Source organism: Thalia democratica, chromosome 4 (genome assembly GCF_965202585.1).
Source record: "Thalia democratica chromosome 4, ktThaDemo2.hap1.1, whole genome shotgun sequence".
NCBI classification, from domain to species: domain Eukaryota; kingdom Metazoa; phylum Chordata; class Thaliacea; order Salpida; family Salpidae; genus Thalia; species Thalia democratica.
In genome coordinates this window covers 49,456,891-49,475,942 of record NC_139168.1, presented here as the reverse complement: position 1 = coordinate 49,475,942, position 19,052 = coordinate 49,456,891, and the positions used below count along the sequence as shown (strand labels likewise).

Here is a 19,052-nt window from a genome sequence, read left to right as displayed (position 1 = left end):
CAATAATACAATGTTAATTGATTGATTCATATCATAGTGACTCTGTATTCTTATTTTACTGTTTAATTTCTGAACTGTTTCAAATTTTATTATTGTTTGTTTTTATGAATTACTTAACATTTGTATAGTTTATTCAATTTTCATTGGTCAATAACAAAGTTAGTTGAATTAAAAATCAGTAAACCAAAGTTTATTTGTCTATCTTTATTTAATACTATTTAATTTTGTTTTTGAACTAACAAATAAAACATAATAACAGGTAATATAGAAATATCAGATTCTATTTGAAGCTTTATATAACATAAATTATTTTGAAAAATTAAAATTATCCGAAACTTGATTTGAAAAAAACGATCTGGATCCTAATTTTTAGATCAGCTAGCTCACTAATTTATTTTTAAAAGGTTAAAAATAAATTAACTTTTTAGTTTAAGTAAATAATACATGTGTTTAAAATAAGTTTAAGGAAGTGTTTTTCCGTAAAATATATTTCTTAGACAAATACATTTAGGAAGAAAAAGTTGAGAAAATTTTATCTCCTGAGGAGAACTCAACAGATTTCTTGAAAGCGGAAAAAACAAAGAGCATGCAACCAACGATGTGGCTCGGAGCTCAAAATGGATAGTTAGTCAATTTTGTTTTCTTTAAAAAAAAAACTGTTTTAATAGGATTGCTTGCTATTTTAGAGCATAAATATTATTAAAATATCTTAACAAAAATTTAAATGTTCTTGCATTCCTAAAACTAGATTAATCCCCAAATATTTCAAGATAATTTTAATGTTACTTTAAATATTCATATAGTTTTGAAATAAAACTATTTGAAAAGGACAGCGTGTATGATCTTAAAAGCTTAAAGAGTTTTCTATAGTTCACACTCATATTTGAAAGACTTCTTACTAAGTAGGTTTTTTTTACTCAACATACATAAAGCTATTAGGTTTTTAACATTTGATGACTGTTTTAAAACAGTATTAAAGTCTCTAGTAAACTCAATTTTAATACAACCTTAGTTTTAGTACTTCAAAACTTTAAAGTTTACAATCTTAAAATTTTAAGCCTCTATACGTCAGTCCAAGATAGAACTGCATTTTGTTCTTTTTTTGGTGTACCCTATGATTAATTCTTTTTTTAATGTTTTTTCTTAGAGCTTACAGGTACTAAATAAATCGTAATTTTAGATTTAAACTAGTTCCATCAAAGTTTTGTGTACTTTGGTAGATATAAATTTAATAATTTTTCTAAAAAAGTTGTACCTAAAGTTTTAATTGAATAAAGATTTTTTTCTTAGTTTTTTTTTTGAGAATAATATCTTTGAAACTAGTGAATAGTTTTAATTAGGATTTTGTTTAACTAAATAAATTGAACGTAATTTAGTAATCTTCTAAAATTTAAAACAATAACGCTAAGCTGTGAAAAATTCACTTATTTTTAAGTAAAGTATTCATAACATAACACATTACTTTATTTAGGGCTAATTAAATCCAGTACTAAATAGTAAGTTACCATATTATTATTGCAACAAAAAGGCGTATCCCACAAAGCAGTGGCTATTTAAAAGCTATTTTTTCTGCAAAAACAAAATTTTTAGTACTATACTGATTTAAATGATAATATCAAGCTGATAAAATTTCACTTGTTTTATATTTAAAAGAATAATACTTTAGTTCAAGAAATTGGTAATCACAACATTTTAGCAGCTTTGTAAACGTTTATCCACAATCCACATATTTTATTTTATTTTTTTTTTAAATTGTAAAATTCATCAGAATGAAAGTTTTTATATACTATATATATGAATGAAAAAGCCTTAAATGTTAGACTAGTTTTATGAAAATGACACGCTGTACAATGTTTGTTTTAAAAAAAGTTCAACTGTTAATCTATCCACCTAGAAACTTTGCCAAGTTTTAAGTTATATATACTAACTTGTGTTTAAAAACTTAGGGCATCAAGTTTTAGAGTTTTGTAAAATAAGTAATTTTATTTAAATCTAATAAATAAAATTAATAATCACTTAAAGATAATGTTTGATATAGTTTTTGGAATCCATTTAACTTTAAATCTAATTTTTTGTATCATTATTTTTTGACTAGCTTAGTTGCTTATCCCGCATAAATATTTAATTACAATTAAATTTTTACTAAAATAGAATTTAAAAACATTCAGGTATAATACTTTATCATAATGACAAACTTGAATAGTATAAAACAAAAAGTATAAAACATTAATACTTGATTAATAATAGACTAATTGAAAACATAGTATAAATAAATTTATTTATAAACAGTGTATACGTACACTCAGCTGTCAATCACTATCAGAAATGCTTGCAGCAGATTAGACTTCGAGATTGCATCTTATCAATTACTCATTGTAGAGGTCGTGTTTTGTGTGCCTTACAAGATGGTACTGTTGCAATCTTCATCAGAGACAATGGTAGTTTTAAATTTTTTTTTAGTTGTTACAAATAAGAAGTTACACAATAGCTTTTAGATACTAAAAAACTTAACTGCTAAAAAATAATATTTATTTCTTAAAATTACTTAAATCTTTCAGAAATCTATATTTAGTTAAATTTAAAATGCTTTTATAAAAAGAAGATTATAAAGTATTTTTCTTATCTAGTTACAAATTTAAATTAATAGTTTGTGAACAATACTTTAAATACTCATTAAATTTCAACTACAAATTCAAAATAGTTGCAGTTAAATTTCAGATTTCAAAATATAAAACAATACATTAGAAAAAAATCTTCAGGTCTAATAATATGTTTTTAAAATAACTATTTGTAGTTAAAATTTAAAAAAAGTGCTCGGAAAAGGTTTTTAAGGTTTGAACTAGTTACAGCTTCAGGGTAGTTTCATCAAAAAATATTTAAAATAGCTACAAAAAGTACAGTCATTTGAAAATAGAGCTATTGACACTGAATGCGATTACTCATAAATTCTATGTCTAATAAAAAGTATCAAACATTATAAAATCAACTTCACTGTAGATGCAGTCTAGAGGTAAGAATTAAAAATATAAATTGATGATAAAAAAATATACAAAATATTTAAATATTAAATTATTAAATATCTTTTCTTAAAGGAATCCAAACTTGTACTTAAAGCAGTTAAGTGTAATAAAACATTTTAATTATATAGTTTTTTACTAAAACTTTGACTCTTACAGATTAGTTCTTATGATGATAACTCGATAAAAAGATCTGTTTATGTAGTCACATATATGCTCCCATTTTGCTAGAAGATTACTTTTAAGTCAATTTGAATATAAATTATTTAAATATGAATTTAGTTGTTAAATATATATTACTTACAATATATATAAAATACATCTTGGTTCTTATTCTTTCGTCTTCTTTGGTTTCCTAAAGTGTGTTCTTTTTTTTATCAGTTTTTTATATATGATAGATCGTCATTTGTCGCGGCAATTTGCAAGTAACTCTTACTCGTTAATGCTGATATTCAAGTTCTTAAGGTCGCGCTTGCAGACATACTTAAAACAGGTAGCTGTAAAATTTGCACGAGCGTACAAAATTGCTCGAGGGGACAAAATTGCACGAAGACAATTTTGCACGAGGGGATAAAATTGCACGACTTTTGCACGAGCAGACAGTTTTGCACGGTTTTTTTTTATTTAATTTTTCTTAATATCACTGTTTCCCCTTACCCTCGGTCGGTAGCTTTTTTTTTTTAATTATTATATTTTTTTTTATATCACTGTTGTCCTAACCCTTACCCTCGGTCAGTAATATTTTTTTTATGTAATAATTTTTATTTGTTGTTTATTTATTTATTTTTTTACTATTACTGTTGTTACCCCTAACCCTTACCCTAGGCCAGTAATTTTATATATATATTTTTTTATTAAATTATCTTTTAATTTTTTTTTTCTTTTTTCAGTTTCGTTTTACTCTCGTGCAAAAATGTAACTTTTGCAAAATTGTGTTTGTGCAGTTTTGTGCCCTCGTGCAAATTTGGCTTCGTGCAATTTTGTGCACTCGTGCAATTTAGTCCCCTCGTGCTATTTAGACCCATTCCCACTTAAAACGTGTATTTTAGCGACCGCGTTTACGTTTGCCAACGACGAAATTGCTATACAATAGAGACTTTAGGATTCGCTCTGCACCCATACATAAATTATGACCAAACTTGCGAAGCCTACGCTTGCTTAGGGTGAAATACATGGAAGTGAGACTAGTACGTTTCCAAACACTTATACGTTAGGTATACGATGGAGGCATAGGTGGAGGTTTTGATTTTCTATTCCTGCACGCTAGATATTGTCAATGTTTAGACAACATCAACAGAAAAATAATTGAGGGTACGCACGTTTCAGCTTGAGTGGGTATTGTTTTTCAGATAACTGATTTTCAATTTACTTTCCACTTACAGCTACCCCCATTATCCCAATCAGTAAGGTAAACTGTGGCTTTACAACACTATATTTACTGAGGGTTGGTCAACTTAAGAAAGCAGTTGTTGTGGAACACCAAGCTCCTCTTTTAAAAAAACACGACCTCTGACGCTTATACTTTTGCCAAATAGGATTAGACCTAAACCGGTAATTTTCTCATTCCTTGTTATATATTTTTTTAAAGCCTACAAAAAAGAAGTGTCCTCTCCACGCAAAAAGCACCGACATAAAATTGAGACTCCAGTTGTTTTGCATTCAGCAGGATCTCACTCTCCACACTGAGAACTGGTTCAGCAGAACAACAAAAGTGATGCAGCTGAAGTTCATCATTGTGTCAGGAGATATCGGAAAAACACTGATCACAGTGTCAGACCGCCTACGAGGCTCCACAACGGCTTTTTGATCACAGTTTTGAATCTCTTAGAAGGACGTAATGCATGTCTAGGGTGTACATTCTACCCCAGTTTTTAAAACTTATTTATGTGTAATTTTTTCTCAAGGTATACTTACGAAGCATTAACTTATCCAAAAGCATTAACAAGGTAGTAAAGATAGGCAAAGGTTTGACAAAGTTTGAGCAAAATCAGCTACAACCGCAAAAGAGAAGAAAATAACTATTCTTTATTGCTAGAAGTTGTTTAGGTACAAAGTATAGCCTGATTTATAAAAAAAACATAATTTAAAATCACATAGCTGTAAAGAAATGTTTTCGCTAAAATCTGTAATGTTTTATAAGACAAGAAAACTAAAAGTATAATTTAGAGATTTTTATTTTAGAGATTTTTAGAGGATGAACGAAATACATTCATTACATCTAATTATTATTAATGATTAGATGTAATGAATGTATTTCGTTCATTCAGTAACAACAGTAAATTTGAATCAGTTATTCTTTCCATTTAACGTGAGTGCTTTGTTTATATTTTGATTTGTTGTTTTGTTGTGTATTTTAGTTTACTTTACTTGTTTTAGACTTAATAGTTACAAATATTTTATAGTTTTATAACAGTCGGATTTAATATTAAGTATTTTACCTATTATTAACAATTATATGTAGAAATTATTTTTTATTTTAATGAAAGACATGTATACACCCGCTTTATTCTATGCTTCTATTCTTTCATTACAGTAATTATTTTTCACAGAACCCAGTTGAAGTGTGTTGAATCGTTAACAAACAGAAACATATGTTGGTACAATAAAGGAAGATTACTGTACAATTTGTTTTTATTTAGTTTTCTTTATATAAAAAAAAACAAATTGTACAGTAATCTTCCTTTATTGTACCAACATATGTTTCTGTGTGTTAACGAATTAACACATTTCAACTGGGTTCTGTAAAAACTGGGTTTTGTTAGCAAACGATTAAATCTATATTTTGAACAGTTAGTATTCTTTATATTCATATAATCTTTAACCGCTAATGCTGTAAGCAATAATAACAACAATTTATAAAATACAAGTATTACTCAAAATTTAGTTTTATAGCTTTTGACTCGCTAAGCTTCTTGAGTACATTATTTGTTAAATATCAGAAACTACATTTTACAATTTTTTAAGAGTTTGTTAAAAGATAATTTTGTAAGTTGAAACTTAATATATTTTCAAACTAAATAAATCAAGTATTTAATCAAAGCCAACGACGACTAACCAGTACCAAAAAGTTGTAGTAAAAATATTATTAATAAACTGCGATGATTAATTTAGATTTAGTTCGTTAATATAATCATACTTTTCTATCATAATTTATTTTTAATAATTTTAAAAAACATATTTTCACTTATAACTGTTTTTTAAATTGAGTGTAAACCATAGTTGTTTCTTGTTTTATAAAACATTTTTAGTTTACTCGAAACTTAACAGAAGGAGCATGGGAGTTGTCTTACTACTACTTGTTGGATCTTGGAAAGCCTCACCATTCAGTGCGGTGCATGGAAGTTGTGCAAGATAGTGTTTGGTGCGGATACAGAAACAAAATATTTGTCATCGACCCGGTTCATATTAAAATAAAAGTATGGCCCTTTTATATTTCTAAACCTAAGTTGATATATTTTTATTTTTCTTTATATTCATGCATTACACAGCTTAATTGTACTCGTGTTTAATTTTTTATTTTAAACTACGTACGTTTCAATCTACTTCAAGTCACAAAAGTTAATTATTGTTTTTTGTGGTGCAAATGAAACTTTTTAAAGATATTAGCAATTACATTTAATTTTATACTAGCATTTGTATGGATTAAAAAAATATTTTATCAATTTTTTTAAAAGTTTTTGTATTAGATATTTGATTAAAGTTATTGTATTTTATAGTTTTATTTAGCTTTATGTTTTATTTTAATTTTAGGTTTAATTTTTACTTAACTGTGTAACAAAAAAAAATATGTAAAAAGCACTAAACAAATATTTCTAGTTGTAAAAGTTAGAAGAGTAAAATCTAAAATTGTACTGCATTAATAATGAAGAAAAGTTTTAGTGTAATAGTTTGAAACATAAAGTTTTAAAAGTAAAGTTAGAAGCATATAGATAAAAAAAAGATGGTAAATCGTTTGATTAACCTCTTTAAAATTACAGTAGTTCAACTCTAGTTTTTATTACATATATTATACTTTTTTATGAACAACTTATTTTTCTTCTCGAAGTAACTTATAAAATTATAAATTTTTTTCATAATTTTTTTTTTGTAAATTTTTAGGTTTAAAGATTTTTTGAATTGTTTGGATTAATCTAAAAACATAGTTTAAAATAAACTTTATTGAAAAGCACACGCTCGAAGCACACCCACGCAGAGAATCGCAAGTTCGCCAAATGCTAGTCATAGGCGATGGTGTTTGGGTATCCATCAGACTGGACAGTACACTGAGGTTGTACCACAGCAAAACATACCAGCACTTGCAAGACGTTGATGTTGAACCGTACGTTAGCAAGGTACTGGGAAGCGGAAAACTCGCATTCTCGTTTGTCAGGTGCGAAAGTGTATATGCTTAATATTTTAAAAGAAATAAAACTAGGTTTTTTTTTAACTAAGGTGGTTTACTTCTAAAAAATATATCTATAGTTTAAATCTTTACTCTAAGTTCTTACTTACATACTTGTTAACACATGTCCTAAGAACTTGTAATTTTTATAATTTTTATCGAGTTCGTGTTAGACTGTAATCTTATTAAGTCTTTAATTTAACATATTTAAACAGACTTAAAATTAAAAAAAAAATAGCAAAGTTTTTTTTAGATTGTGACAAACGCTTGTTTATTAAACTGTGTTCAGAAAAATCCTAGTTTTGCTAATGCTATACTTTTTTTTCAAATTATCTGAAAACTATAATATAGAGACATACATTTTATGTAAGTCTTTAAATAAGTTTTGAAATACTTTTTTTTTAATTTTACAATTTTCCAGAATCACCTCATTAATGGTGAATGATTATAGACTGTGGATTGGAACTGGAAATGGAGTTGTAATGAGTGTTCCACTATCTGAAGGTTTAATTACTTTTGATATTTCTTTAAGTAAAATTATTAATTCAAAGTAGCTTATTTTCAATTATGCTTTGCTCTTTTTTATTACTACTTTTATTAATAAGAACTATGATCTTTATTGTTTTATGTAGAGATCATTCAATACATGGTTTTATATAAATAACTTAATTTATTACTTTTATTTGATTTCAAAGATCATAAAGCTCTATTTCTAAAAAATATTTTTTAATATTTTATATCAGTTAGTATAGGTTACAACTATCTATATTTTTGGAATTTTTACTTTTTAATTAAGTATTGCATAGACAAAAGCACAAAATAGTACGTAGTACATAGTTTACCTTAAGATAAAAAATTTAATAGTTCTATTGTTATATAAATATTTTATTTTGTAATCTTAGTTTTATCAATTAAAGTTGGAAATATCATTGTTAGGATTACATGTATTAGAATTTTTTATTAATATAACAAATTAAGACTAAAAAAACCCAACTTAAAAAGCATTAAAAAAGCCGACAAAAATTTTAATTTTTATAAATACATTGATATTTTTTTATTCTCTACATATTAATAAAAAACATCAATTTTACCAAAAAGATTAACAAAAAAGTTTACTGTCTTAATGTTAGTATTTAAAAAAGCTAAGATAGTATAAACTATTTCCTTTATCTAGATTACAGTTTTGTTCTAGTTCATGTATCAATTTCTTATCCTTTACAGAAGCTAGACAATTAAATGCAATTTAAGCGTCTATATAGTCTTTTTTATATATAATAACTCAATATAATTTCTATACTTACATATATTATATATTTTTTTTTAAATAAAATTTTATGAAACTACTAGTTTGTTGGCAGTTGAAAGTTAGAGTGTTTGCTCTATTCATGTCAAAGTACATTACTGTACTTTACTATTTTTAAAGTTTTGTATAAGGATTTACATTCAGAAATTAACGAATATTTAACATTTTTTTTGGTTTTATATCAGCCTGAATACATGTTGGTGATGTAAATATACATTTACCAACTCATTTAGTTGATGTTTTTATTTTGGTGAAACACTCAAATATGTTAGTTAGTTCTTTGCACTTTTTTTATTGAAATTTTTATAAAACTTAATTAGTTGACTTGCAATGAGCATTATAACTGTTATATTAATAAAATTTTCACATATGTACCGTAAAAAATATTCGACAACGAGTTAAATGTACAAATTAAAAAGCTTAAAATCGGTATTATGTAAGGTGTAATGAAGTAATAGCGGACATAACTATAAGTTTAAAGTTTTTAATATTTTTTTTCTTAGTTTTACTTTTTTGTTTATCATTGCAATATAACTTTAGTTTTATAAGTCTTGCTTATTTTTTAAGTGAGTAATTTTTTGAAATATTCAGAACAAGCTTTACAGCGCTGTAAAGTCTATCTGTATTCAGTAATTTTTTAACAGAAAAAGAACTAAGAGTAAGGGATTTAAAATAAAATAATAATTTTTCTAATGCCAGATTGGATAGTTTTTAATAAACTAAATGTTATTAAAATATTTGTTTAAAGTTATGTGTTTTATTAATACAAATTCAGTAAATTAACTTTTTTTTTGAAATAGTTTACATTTTTTTGAAAGTTAAATTTATTAAACACAGGAGTAGTTTTATGTTATACTTAAGGTAAATTGAATAAATTACCTGTTAGCATCACAATCAAACAACGTTTAAAGCTAAGAAGTGAGCATTATAGTTGAAAAAATATTTCACAATTAAATTACGAACACCAACAAGTAAATGTATCAATTTTAGCGATCTTAAGTTCTTACATAGGTAGCATCAAACTATCTTGTTCATCGTAATTACATTACACCGCATAACCTTGTCATAAAAAAATTAATTTTATGTAGTAAATTATTAGATTTATATTGTTTATTGTAAATCAAAACAGTTTTTGAACTAGAAGTACCTGTTACAGCGTTTTCTAAAGTTTGCGCATACACTATTTTAAGAAAGTACTTGGTAGTAAGAATTTAGTTGGAGCTTTTTTTTTGTAACAAAATACATGTCTAAATAAACTTTTTTAATAAATATTGATAGACTTAACAAGTTTTGTCATATTCTGTACACTTAAACTATGTGTAATGTAGATTTTTAGAATATATAGATGCTTAGTAGTCTGGCTTGTACAAAATATTTTCTTAAGTTATCTACTGCTTACTAAAACTAAGGCAATCACTGTTTAAAAAGTCTATAAGATGTAAATATCATTAGCAAAACTAAAATATTTATACTTTAAAAGTATTTGAAGTATAAATAATATGTTAATAATTATTTCCGCTTTACTCTAGCTTTTTAATCACATGATCTTAATGTTAAATCACAACACTGTTAAGTAAACCTTTGTTTAATCTTCTTCCATTCTTTTTATAACAGTTATAAGTCCTAAACATAAATGGGTCTGTTTGTTTTTAGTTTATATCTGGTAGGTGTAGATTTTATTTAAAGAAAACTTATGTTAGCTTTTTGTCAGACTATAAAGATAGTTCAATAAATAGAATGAGATTAGACAGTGCTATAAACTCTCCAAATTGTAAAGGATGCTTTTATGTAAAAGAAACATTCAAAAGAAAATGTTCTAGAAAAATGTTTAGAAGAAAAAAAACAGTTCACACTCCAGTATATAGTGGTAAATTGATGAAAATAGTACATTAAAATATGAAAAAAAGCTTATGTGTTCAATTTTAAGTCAGTTTTATTTTTAAAGTTAGTATGTACTATTTTCAAAAGCATATAGCGATTCAAGTTTTTTTTTTAACTTTAGATAGTTTAATTTACTTACATTTAATATTTTTTAATACAAAGTTTTAAAAAGTAGTAAAATGTAGTTATTTTTAATCTTTCATTTTTACAAAGTATAAATATTAGTAAATATTTTTATTTCTTCAATACTTCAAAAATCTATTTTTTTAATACAACTGTACTATTCAAACAGGTTATAAATCCGGGAGTGGATCCTCTAACATATTCAGTTCTACATCTTTTTCCAAATCATCGACAAAGACACCACCAGGAGCAGCAGTGCGGGTGTACAGTAACGATAGCTTGGATACCATGGCAACCAGTTTTATACCCTACTGTTCGATGGCAAACGCTCAACTGAGTTTCCATGGTTACAAACAAGCTGTCAAGTTTTTTGTTTCTGTGCCAGGTAGATTATTTTTTTTTAATACGGTAATAATGTTTAGTGCTTAATAGTTGTGTTTTATTTTTGTCAATAGGATTTATTGTGTTACTGTACATTGTACAAATAATAAATAATACAAAAGGAGAACTAAACTTTCAAAAAACCAAAGAGTTGACTATAAACAACTTTTAAAAATTAAAAAAAATAGTTTTGAAATTTCAGGACTAACAGAGCACCTTTGCTTTTTTATTGTTATTCAGTAATTATATCAACAAAAGATTAAAAGTAGGGTTTAAGCGTCTTTGTAAAGTATTATGGAATACATTTTAGTTATATATAAAACACAATCAATTTTAAAATCTGATAAGGATAAATTTTAGTGATAAAGTTACAGTTTAACAGAGTAGTTTAGAATATTTAATTGATAACAACAGTCATACCTTAAATATTATAACACATTTGTTAAATAATATAAGCTTTTATTTATTCAGTCATTTTGAATATATAAACTTTTGTTTCTTTGTAAACTTTTTATTTGACCTTTTGTCATACTTAAAAGTTCAACTTCTATTTTTTCTAGTATTTCAAAACATTGTTTTAATTTCAAGTATCATGAATATGCACTCAAATACCTTTAAAAAAATCTTAGTTGGTATCTTTATTAAAACTGTTTCTTATTTTGTTGATAAAAGTTCGTGAGCTGTATAAAACCATGTTTTTTATTAGAATGTCTGAAACAGAAAAAAGTATATGTGTTGAAATTTTGCAGGATGTGTGACGCATTCAAGCGAATCCTCAAAAAACGTTCCTCCAGCTAAAGCATGGCTGGTTATAAGCGGAGGGGATGGTTATGTTGATTTCAGAAGGCAAGAAATAGGAGCTGCTTCTATATCGGGAGGAATTCGTGAAGTTAAAAGCGGAGGAAGCCAGCATCAACCGAGCCACATTATTGTGTGGCAACTAACATGATATTTTTCTTATAGAAACTTGTTTTTAACTTTTTTGTTTTCTTTTAAAAACTTGGGATTTGTTTTTTGTTATCTATTTTGATGGTGGAACGGCTAGTTTTAAATTATTTTTATAAGAAGAAACAACGACAATTTATTTTAAAACATAAATTTCAAATGATCAATACCATTTCAGCCGTTTTTTTTTCGACATCTGTGCTTGATCTACTTATAAGTGTACCCACATTATTATTTGAAGTAAGTGTTGTGTATTACTTAAAACTTATAGAATCAAATTTGCTTGCTTTACAATAATATTTAAAAATATTTAATAAACATACTTAATAATAAACTAATAGTATTCGTGCAATTTACAATATACTGCTTTACAACAGTTTTCACTAAAAGAAAGAATTTCTGAAAACTAGACTTAATTTTTACTTTTCAACATATAGTTTAGTAAATCTTTTAGGATGTCAATCCAAAACACAAAGTTATTAGTTGGCGTTTTGTTTTTTTTTCTTCAAGGATACCGTTTTGAATAAAAAAATAAAACCAAAGTAATTAATTAATAAGCTTTAATTTTATTCAATATTAATAACTAGTTAGCACTTTAAATCTTTGTATTCTCCAAATATAAAAAAAACTATAATACGTTTGATAACTACGAAATAAAAAAGCTAATTTTTAATACTGATATCTATTTATATGTTTATTGCAAACTGTTTTGCAGAATTAGTTTCAAATATATGACAAAATTTTAAAACATAAATACCAAAAGTTCCAAGCTGGTTTTATTTAACTGTTTGTAAGAAGTTTTTATTTTATAAACCAGATGCGTCTTTTAGCTATAATAAAATCATAAGTTAAGGATAGTTGTTTTCTACTGATTTATAAAAAATAACACTAATTTCAAAATGAAAATTCACAGAGGCATGTAAGATAGAAAAGAGGATGAAATTGGGAATTTTGAGGTGAAATGAAGGAAATGTATGTATTCAAGTTTGAAAACAAAAACCTGAAAAAAAGTTTTGGTGAAGTCAAAACACTGACCATAGCAGTTGATGGTCCAATAAAGCTTGTGAATGATCAAATTTATAATCTCAATTGATAAAGAATAAAAAATATATATATAAAGACTTGTCTAGAAGCTAAAAACATTACTCTTAATAAAAAATTGTTTGCAGTATGTAGAGTATCCATGAAGTGTATTTTAAACTTAGATTTAATAGAAATATATCAGAAGGATAAGTATATTGTACTCAGTTAGATCAGGGTTTCTTAAAGTGGGCGGTTTTAGTAAGTTGAGGAGCAATAATAAGTAAAGGGGAGGGGGGGGGGCAATTTTGAAACCTACACTAGAAATATTTTAGTTGTAGATGAAGAGAAAAAAGAGTCTTAGGTGTTTTCATTAGTAATTTTGAAACTTATACTAAAATTCTTGAGTTGCAGATGAAGAGTAAAAATAAAAAAGTATTAGTAAGTTTGAAACTTATACTAGATATTCTTGAATTGCAGATGAAGAGCAAAAAAAAGGTTTTAGGTGTTTTTATTAAGAATTTAAAAACTTATACTAGATTCTTGAGTTGCAGATGAAGAGCAAAAAAAAGTCTGAGTGTTTTAAATGGTAGGTTGTTTAATTTCTATAAAGGGGACAGTTTGAAAAAAAAAAGTTTGGGAAACCCTGAGTTAGATGAAAGTAAAACATTATTAAAATACAACAAATTTAGCATTAAAAATAATAAAGAAAGCAAAAACAAATATGACCAAAATGTAAATAAAACATGTTTGTATGTTGAAAAGATTTTTTTAATGACAGCAAGAAAAAAGGTCTAACTTTCTCGAAATTTTTATTCTTAAAAAAATCAAATCCATTTAAAGAAAATACAGCTATTAGAAAGTTCAAGAAAGTTTAACCAAAAGTACAAACATGTACGAAAACATCAGCCATAGAACTTAAAAAGGATTTAACTTTGCTTAAAAAGTTGAAAAACTAGAGCTTCATATGGACCTCAAATGGAATTGCTCATCTAAACAACAAAAAAGACTCAATGGAAATTCCAGTTAATAATGCAGAAGACATAGTGATACATATAAATGACTTACAGAATAATACTAGTCTTTGGGTCCTAAACTTTGTAGATAATACACTTATACAAAACATTAAAAAAAAACTTAAGTGACAGAAAACTATTTAACAAAGAACTAAAAAAGGTATCAGATTGGCTCATATTTGGCCAGTAAATATATTTTTTGAACAGACAAACCTTCATTTAAAAATAGGTGAACAGTTAATTATAACACAAAAACTTATAAATATTTGGGAAAAGTTATAGATAGTAATTTAAACTGGTCAGAATATCTAGAAGCTATAAAAACAACTTTAAAAACATTGGTTGTATTATTTAAAAAAACATATTTTAAATGAAAAATAATTATACTTAATGTTTAATTCTTTGTTTATGAGCATTGTAAGGAACAATTTGTTGTGCTTGGGAAGAGCAAATAAAAAACATATAATTGATATCAATGTTCTCCTAAACAGAGTACTTAGATGCATACATTATAAGAAATATGATGAAAGTGTAAGGAAATTAAAAATTGAAAAATATATATTAAATATAGTAAGTCTGTATCTATACAAATAAAATGTTTTTATATTTAACAATAACTTTTTATTAGCTAAGTTTAGTGATTACTTTAAAAGTATAAAAAATGTTCTATAAAAGCACTATACGAGGTATTCGGAAACAAACTTTTTCCTACGTAGATTTAATAACAAGGGTTCTCATAAATCACAATCCTACCAAAGTGAAAAAAAATGAACTGAGTTACCATTAAATTTAAAAAAAAATTATTTTGGAAGGTTCAAGGATGAATTTTAAAATTGTTTGTTAAACAGTGTTTATCAACATCATAAGTTATTACTGCTACTCTTTTATTTATTTTGGTTTAAGGAGAATTCAATAATTGTTTTTATATACCCAAAATTAGTTTCATAAGTTGATTTGTTAGGTATCAATAACAACAGTTCAGTCTAAATTACAGTACTTTTATTTGACTTTTCTTTAAATTGTTTATCAAGATTATTATTTAGAGTTAACTCAAAAATACTTTTAATTTTTTTTCCTATATTCTAGCTTGCCCATGTTAAAGTTTGATTATAGATTTATTTTTTTTCAAATAGTTAAGTACATAAATCGTAAGCTTAGACTACTGTCATAATTAAACTTATAATAACTTAACCTAATTTTTTCAAGGAATACTTTTTTTTTCTATGTTTGCAAATATTGTATGTTTTGTAACGCCTCTGGCTATAAATTAAATTCAGCAAAAGAGTTTTCTCTAATTAGGGGTTTTTTAATTTGTTAACTTTCTAAATTGCCGCCTTATAAATAGATTATTAGATGTGTGGCAGCTCAAGGTTGACTTTTCTATGTGCTAAATTGTGAGTATTGTTATTAATCTCTTATTTTTAGTTCTGTCTCTTAAATTGATATATTTCTAATAAAGTTAAATTGAAGTTAATTTTACTTTGGTTTTGCATAAATTTTAATAAATAAACTTTGCTGTTGACAAAATTAAATTGAAGTTAATTTTACTTTGGTTTTGCATAAATTTGAATAAATAAACTTTGCTGTTGATAAAATTAAATTGAAGTTAATTTTACTTTGGTTTTGCATAAATTTGAATAAATAAACTTTGCTGTTAATAAAATTAAATTGAAGTTATTTGTACTTTGGTTTTACATAAATTTGAATAAATAAACTTTGGTGTTAATACTTAATTATATTGAAATTATCTGTAATTTGGTTTTACATAAAATTGAATAAATAAGCTTTGTTGTTGATAATTAATTAAAGTAGCAAGCAGCTTTTGGTACTCTTATAAATCTCTGAAATTTACAAACCAACTTTAATTAATTTAAAATAAACTAGTGGGCCACACCTAACTCTTGGTATAGCACAATGAGTAACAGATCCAAGCCCACCAAAAAGGATAGTATGTTCTCTAAAGAGAACATACATCATACTTTAAACAAGGTCATCATTCATCAACCCCGAAATTCGCTGCAGCCAACGTAATATAAACAGAGGGATTAACAAAAGGGGTGTTGACTCACACTCTTCGCGCCGTAGCCAACCTGGTCCATCAGACCAACCACAAGCAACGTGCGAAAGATATGGTGACCCAACTAAGAGTGAACACGCTTTAATTGAGACACAGGGTATAGAAATCAGTGCCGAGATTGACATGAACGCAGGGGGGGATCAGTCAGGAGGTAACCAGGAGGAGGAACAACCCCAGGCAGCAATGGGCAGTTATCAACAACCTAGAGACCAGCCTAATCCAAGTGGTCTGCCAAGACAAAGCTACCCACCCCAACAAAATTCTACACCTAGCAACTATGGGCCTCCACCAAGGGTGACAGGACCACCTAGCAACAGCTCCATTCCTCCAGCAAGAACCTCACCTTTGCCATTCCAACAACAACTCCAACCTAACAACTTAAACATGGACTATTCCCTCCAAAACAACAGGAGACCCCCTATTCAAGTGCCACCTCAAGAACTGAGTGCCGAGGAGATAGTACAGGGGATCAAAGATTTGAAGGAACAAATTCGACAGGCTAAACTTCAAGAGGAATTTCGAAAATTACAAGAAGAATTACATGAATTGAGAAGTCCAAATCCATCCACAAGGACAAATCACGACAGGGTAGAACAGAATACATACATGGATCCTCAAATCCAGGTTCCCCACCAGGTTTCACACACCTCAAAGGCTCAAGACCTACCAAGGAGCCAGGTGACCAGTCGCTCTCCTCCGAACTATAGAGGACCTTCAGTAGAGCAAGGAGGGTCAGGTGTGAAAGAAAACTTCCAACCATGTGTTCGCAGTCCGTCTTACAACTGCCAACCCCAGCCAGAAGATAGTAGGTATGACGTCACAGTAGACATAGGTGGCAGTACGCCCCGCACAACAACAAGCCAGCTGTATAAACTAATGCAGAAAAAGGGCGATCTTGTCAGTCAAATCGGATACTTAAAGCGCGATACAGAGCAGTTAAAAATAAAGCTAAAACACTTTGAGAAGATCGCCAACGATTATGACATTCGATCGGATCAAGATCTTTTCAGGCTGCTTGAAACATTAGTGACCTGGAAAGAGAGAGAGAGCTACTACCACAGATATAAACCAGAAGATATGAACTACGACACGTTGAAAGAGTTCCTAATGAGTGGGCAAGCGCGAGTAAGCAACGTGCTACTGGCAAGAACTGACAGGCACTCCATGTCAAGTAGGGAACTAGGTGATGAGATTAATCATTGGTTAGCTGAGTTCAGAAATGAAGGTGTATTAACAAAATTTCTCACAATACACTTAGCACCTCCTCGTTTAAAAAATCGTTTACGGGAGAAGCTTCACCTGAAAGACAAAGACTTTCAAATTGCTTGGAAAGTAATGCTCGACACAAATGAGCAAGAGGCAAAGGGACGAGCTAGAAATATAAACTATAGCAATGCCCCGCGCTCAAATCAAAACAGACCAGCCCAAGCACAGCAGCAATGGACAGCCATTAACAACAATGAAATTATATGCAGAAACCATCAGAGATTTGGTGTAAATACCCATACCTGTTTAGACAGGAGATGTAGTATGCGCCATCAAACCATATCTCAGCCTCATGCAAAAAACGAGATCCCAAACTCTCCGCAGTGAGAGGGAGAGTGATTGGGGCTACACTATCTCACACCAAAGCTGTCCAATTTGTAAATAAAACCGCCCCTCGACAGCAACCCCCATCTCAACCGAGACCAACCAGAAATGCCTCAAACTGCACTATAAGTCATCCAGGAAATGAAGTGTCCACACCTTCAAACAAACCGAAGATGACTTTTCATATAAAGCAAACAGCCTCACGTAGTGCAGCAGAAACACCTGATGAGAACCAAAGTTCTGAGCAACCGCAGCCAGCATCAACAGGGCCAGCGTCAACGGTCAGCGCCGCCAAAGCCAGCACCTCCACGACCAGCGCCAACGATCTGAGCCACTTTAGCCAGCACCACAATGGGCAGTCCCAACGGTCTGCGCAAACACAGCCAGCATCACCAGGGCCAGCGTCAATGGTCAGCGCCACCGAAGCCAGCACCTCCACGACCAGCGCCAACGATCTGAGCCACCTTAGCCAGCACCACAATGGGCAGTCCCAACGGTCTGCGCAAACACAGCCAGCATCACCAGGGCCAGCGTCAACGGTCAGCGCCACTGAAGCCAGCACCTCCACGACCAGCGCCAACGATCCGAGCTACCTTAGCCAGCACCACGACGGGCAGTCCCAACGGTCAGCGCAACCGCAGCCAGAACCACAACAAAAATCTCTCGACACTACCAATCACAACAGAGATAAAAGTGTAAAAAAATGGACATTTCAACTAAATAAATTCCCTGCACCCAAACCGAAGAACCTCCCTCAGGGCCTACTATTTGTAGCGGATTCAAACACAAATGTTATCTTTTTGGTTGACAGCGGATCCGAAATTTCAATCCTGCCGAAGGAATTGACTAACGGTATAGACAAATATTTTCCTAAACAAAGTAGAACCATCCAAGGGTTTAGTAACAAAACAACCCACCCTATTGGTAGCGCGGATGTCGAACTTCAATTGGGGAATTTAGAACCCATCAACCACTCGTTCTGGGTTACTCAAGAATCACGCCACTTTGGCATTATTGGCATGGACCTGTTAAGAAAGAACGAACTAGCGATCCTGCCATCTACCTCTCAACTATGCAAGATGGGGTCAAACGAATCAGCTAGACTGTTCGCACCTGCTGAGTTGCCCACCCCTATAGTCGCTTCAGTCAACCACATCAATCTGGGTGGTAAGAATACGACTCCGTTAGAAGAAAAATGCAAAAGACTATTACTGGACTTCCCTGAAATTACCAGGAAGCCAACCTACCACGCAAAGCCAAAACACAACTACGAGCTCGAGATAATATTGGATAATTACAAGCCTGCCATGGTCAAAGC

The 19,052-nt window shown here is 29.0% G+C and overlaps 1 protein-coding gene across 1 annotated transcript in view; it reads left to right on the top strand.

Annotated features, from left to right (window-relative positions):
- LOC145833825 (C-Jun-amino-terminal kinase-interacting protein 4-like) overlaps positions 1 to 12,670 on the top strand; it is a 40,300-nt gene extending 27,630 nt beyond the window's left edge. Inside the window, exons 20-26 of the mRNA XM_082941020.1 lie at positions 512 to 624; positions 2,290 to 2,438; positions 6,285 to 6,433; positions 7,184 to 7,386; positions 7,820 to 7,902; positions 10,875 to 11,090; positions 11,836 to 12,670. Coding sequence (XP_082797146.1) covers positions 512 to 624; positions 2,290 to 2,438; positions 6,285 to 6,433; positions 7,184 to 7,386; positions 7,820 to 7,902; positions 10,875 to 11,090; positions 11,836 to 12,035 — 1,113 coding nt within the window. The 3' untranslated portion in view covers positions 12,036 to 12,670. The remainder of the gene's footprint in view (positions 1 to 511; positions 625 to 2,289; positions 2,439 to 6,284; positions 6,434 to 7,183; positions 7,387 to 7,819; positions 7,903 to 10,874; positions 11,091 to 11,835) is intronic.
- Positions 12,671 to 19,052: the final 6,382 nt, after the last annotated feature.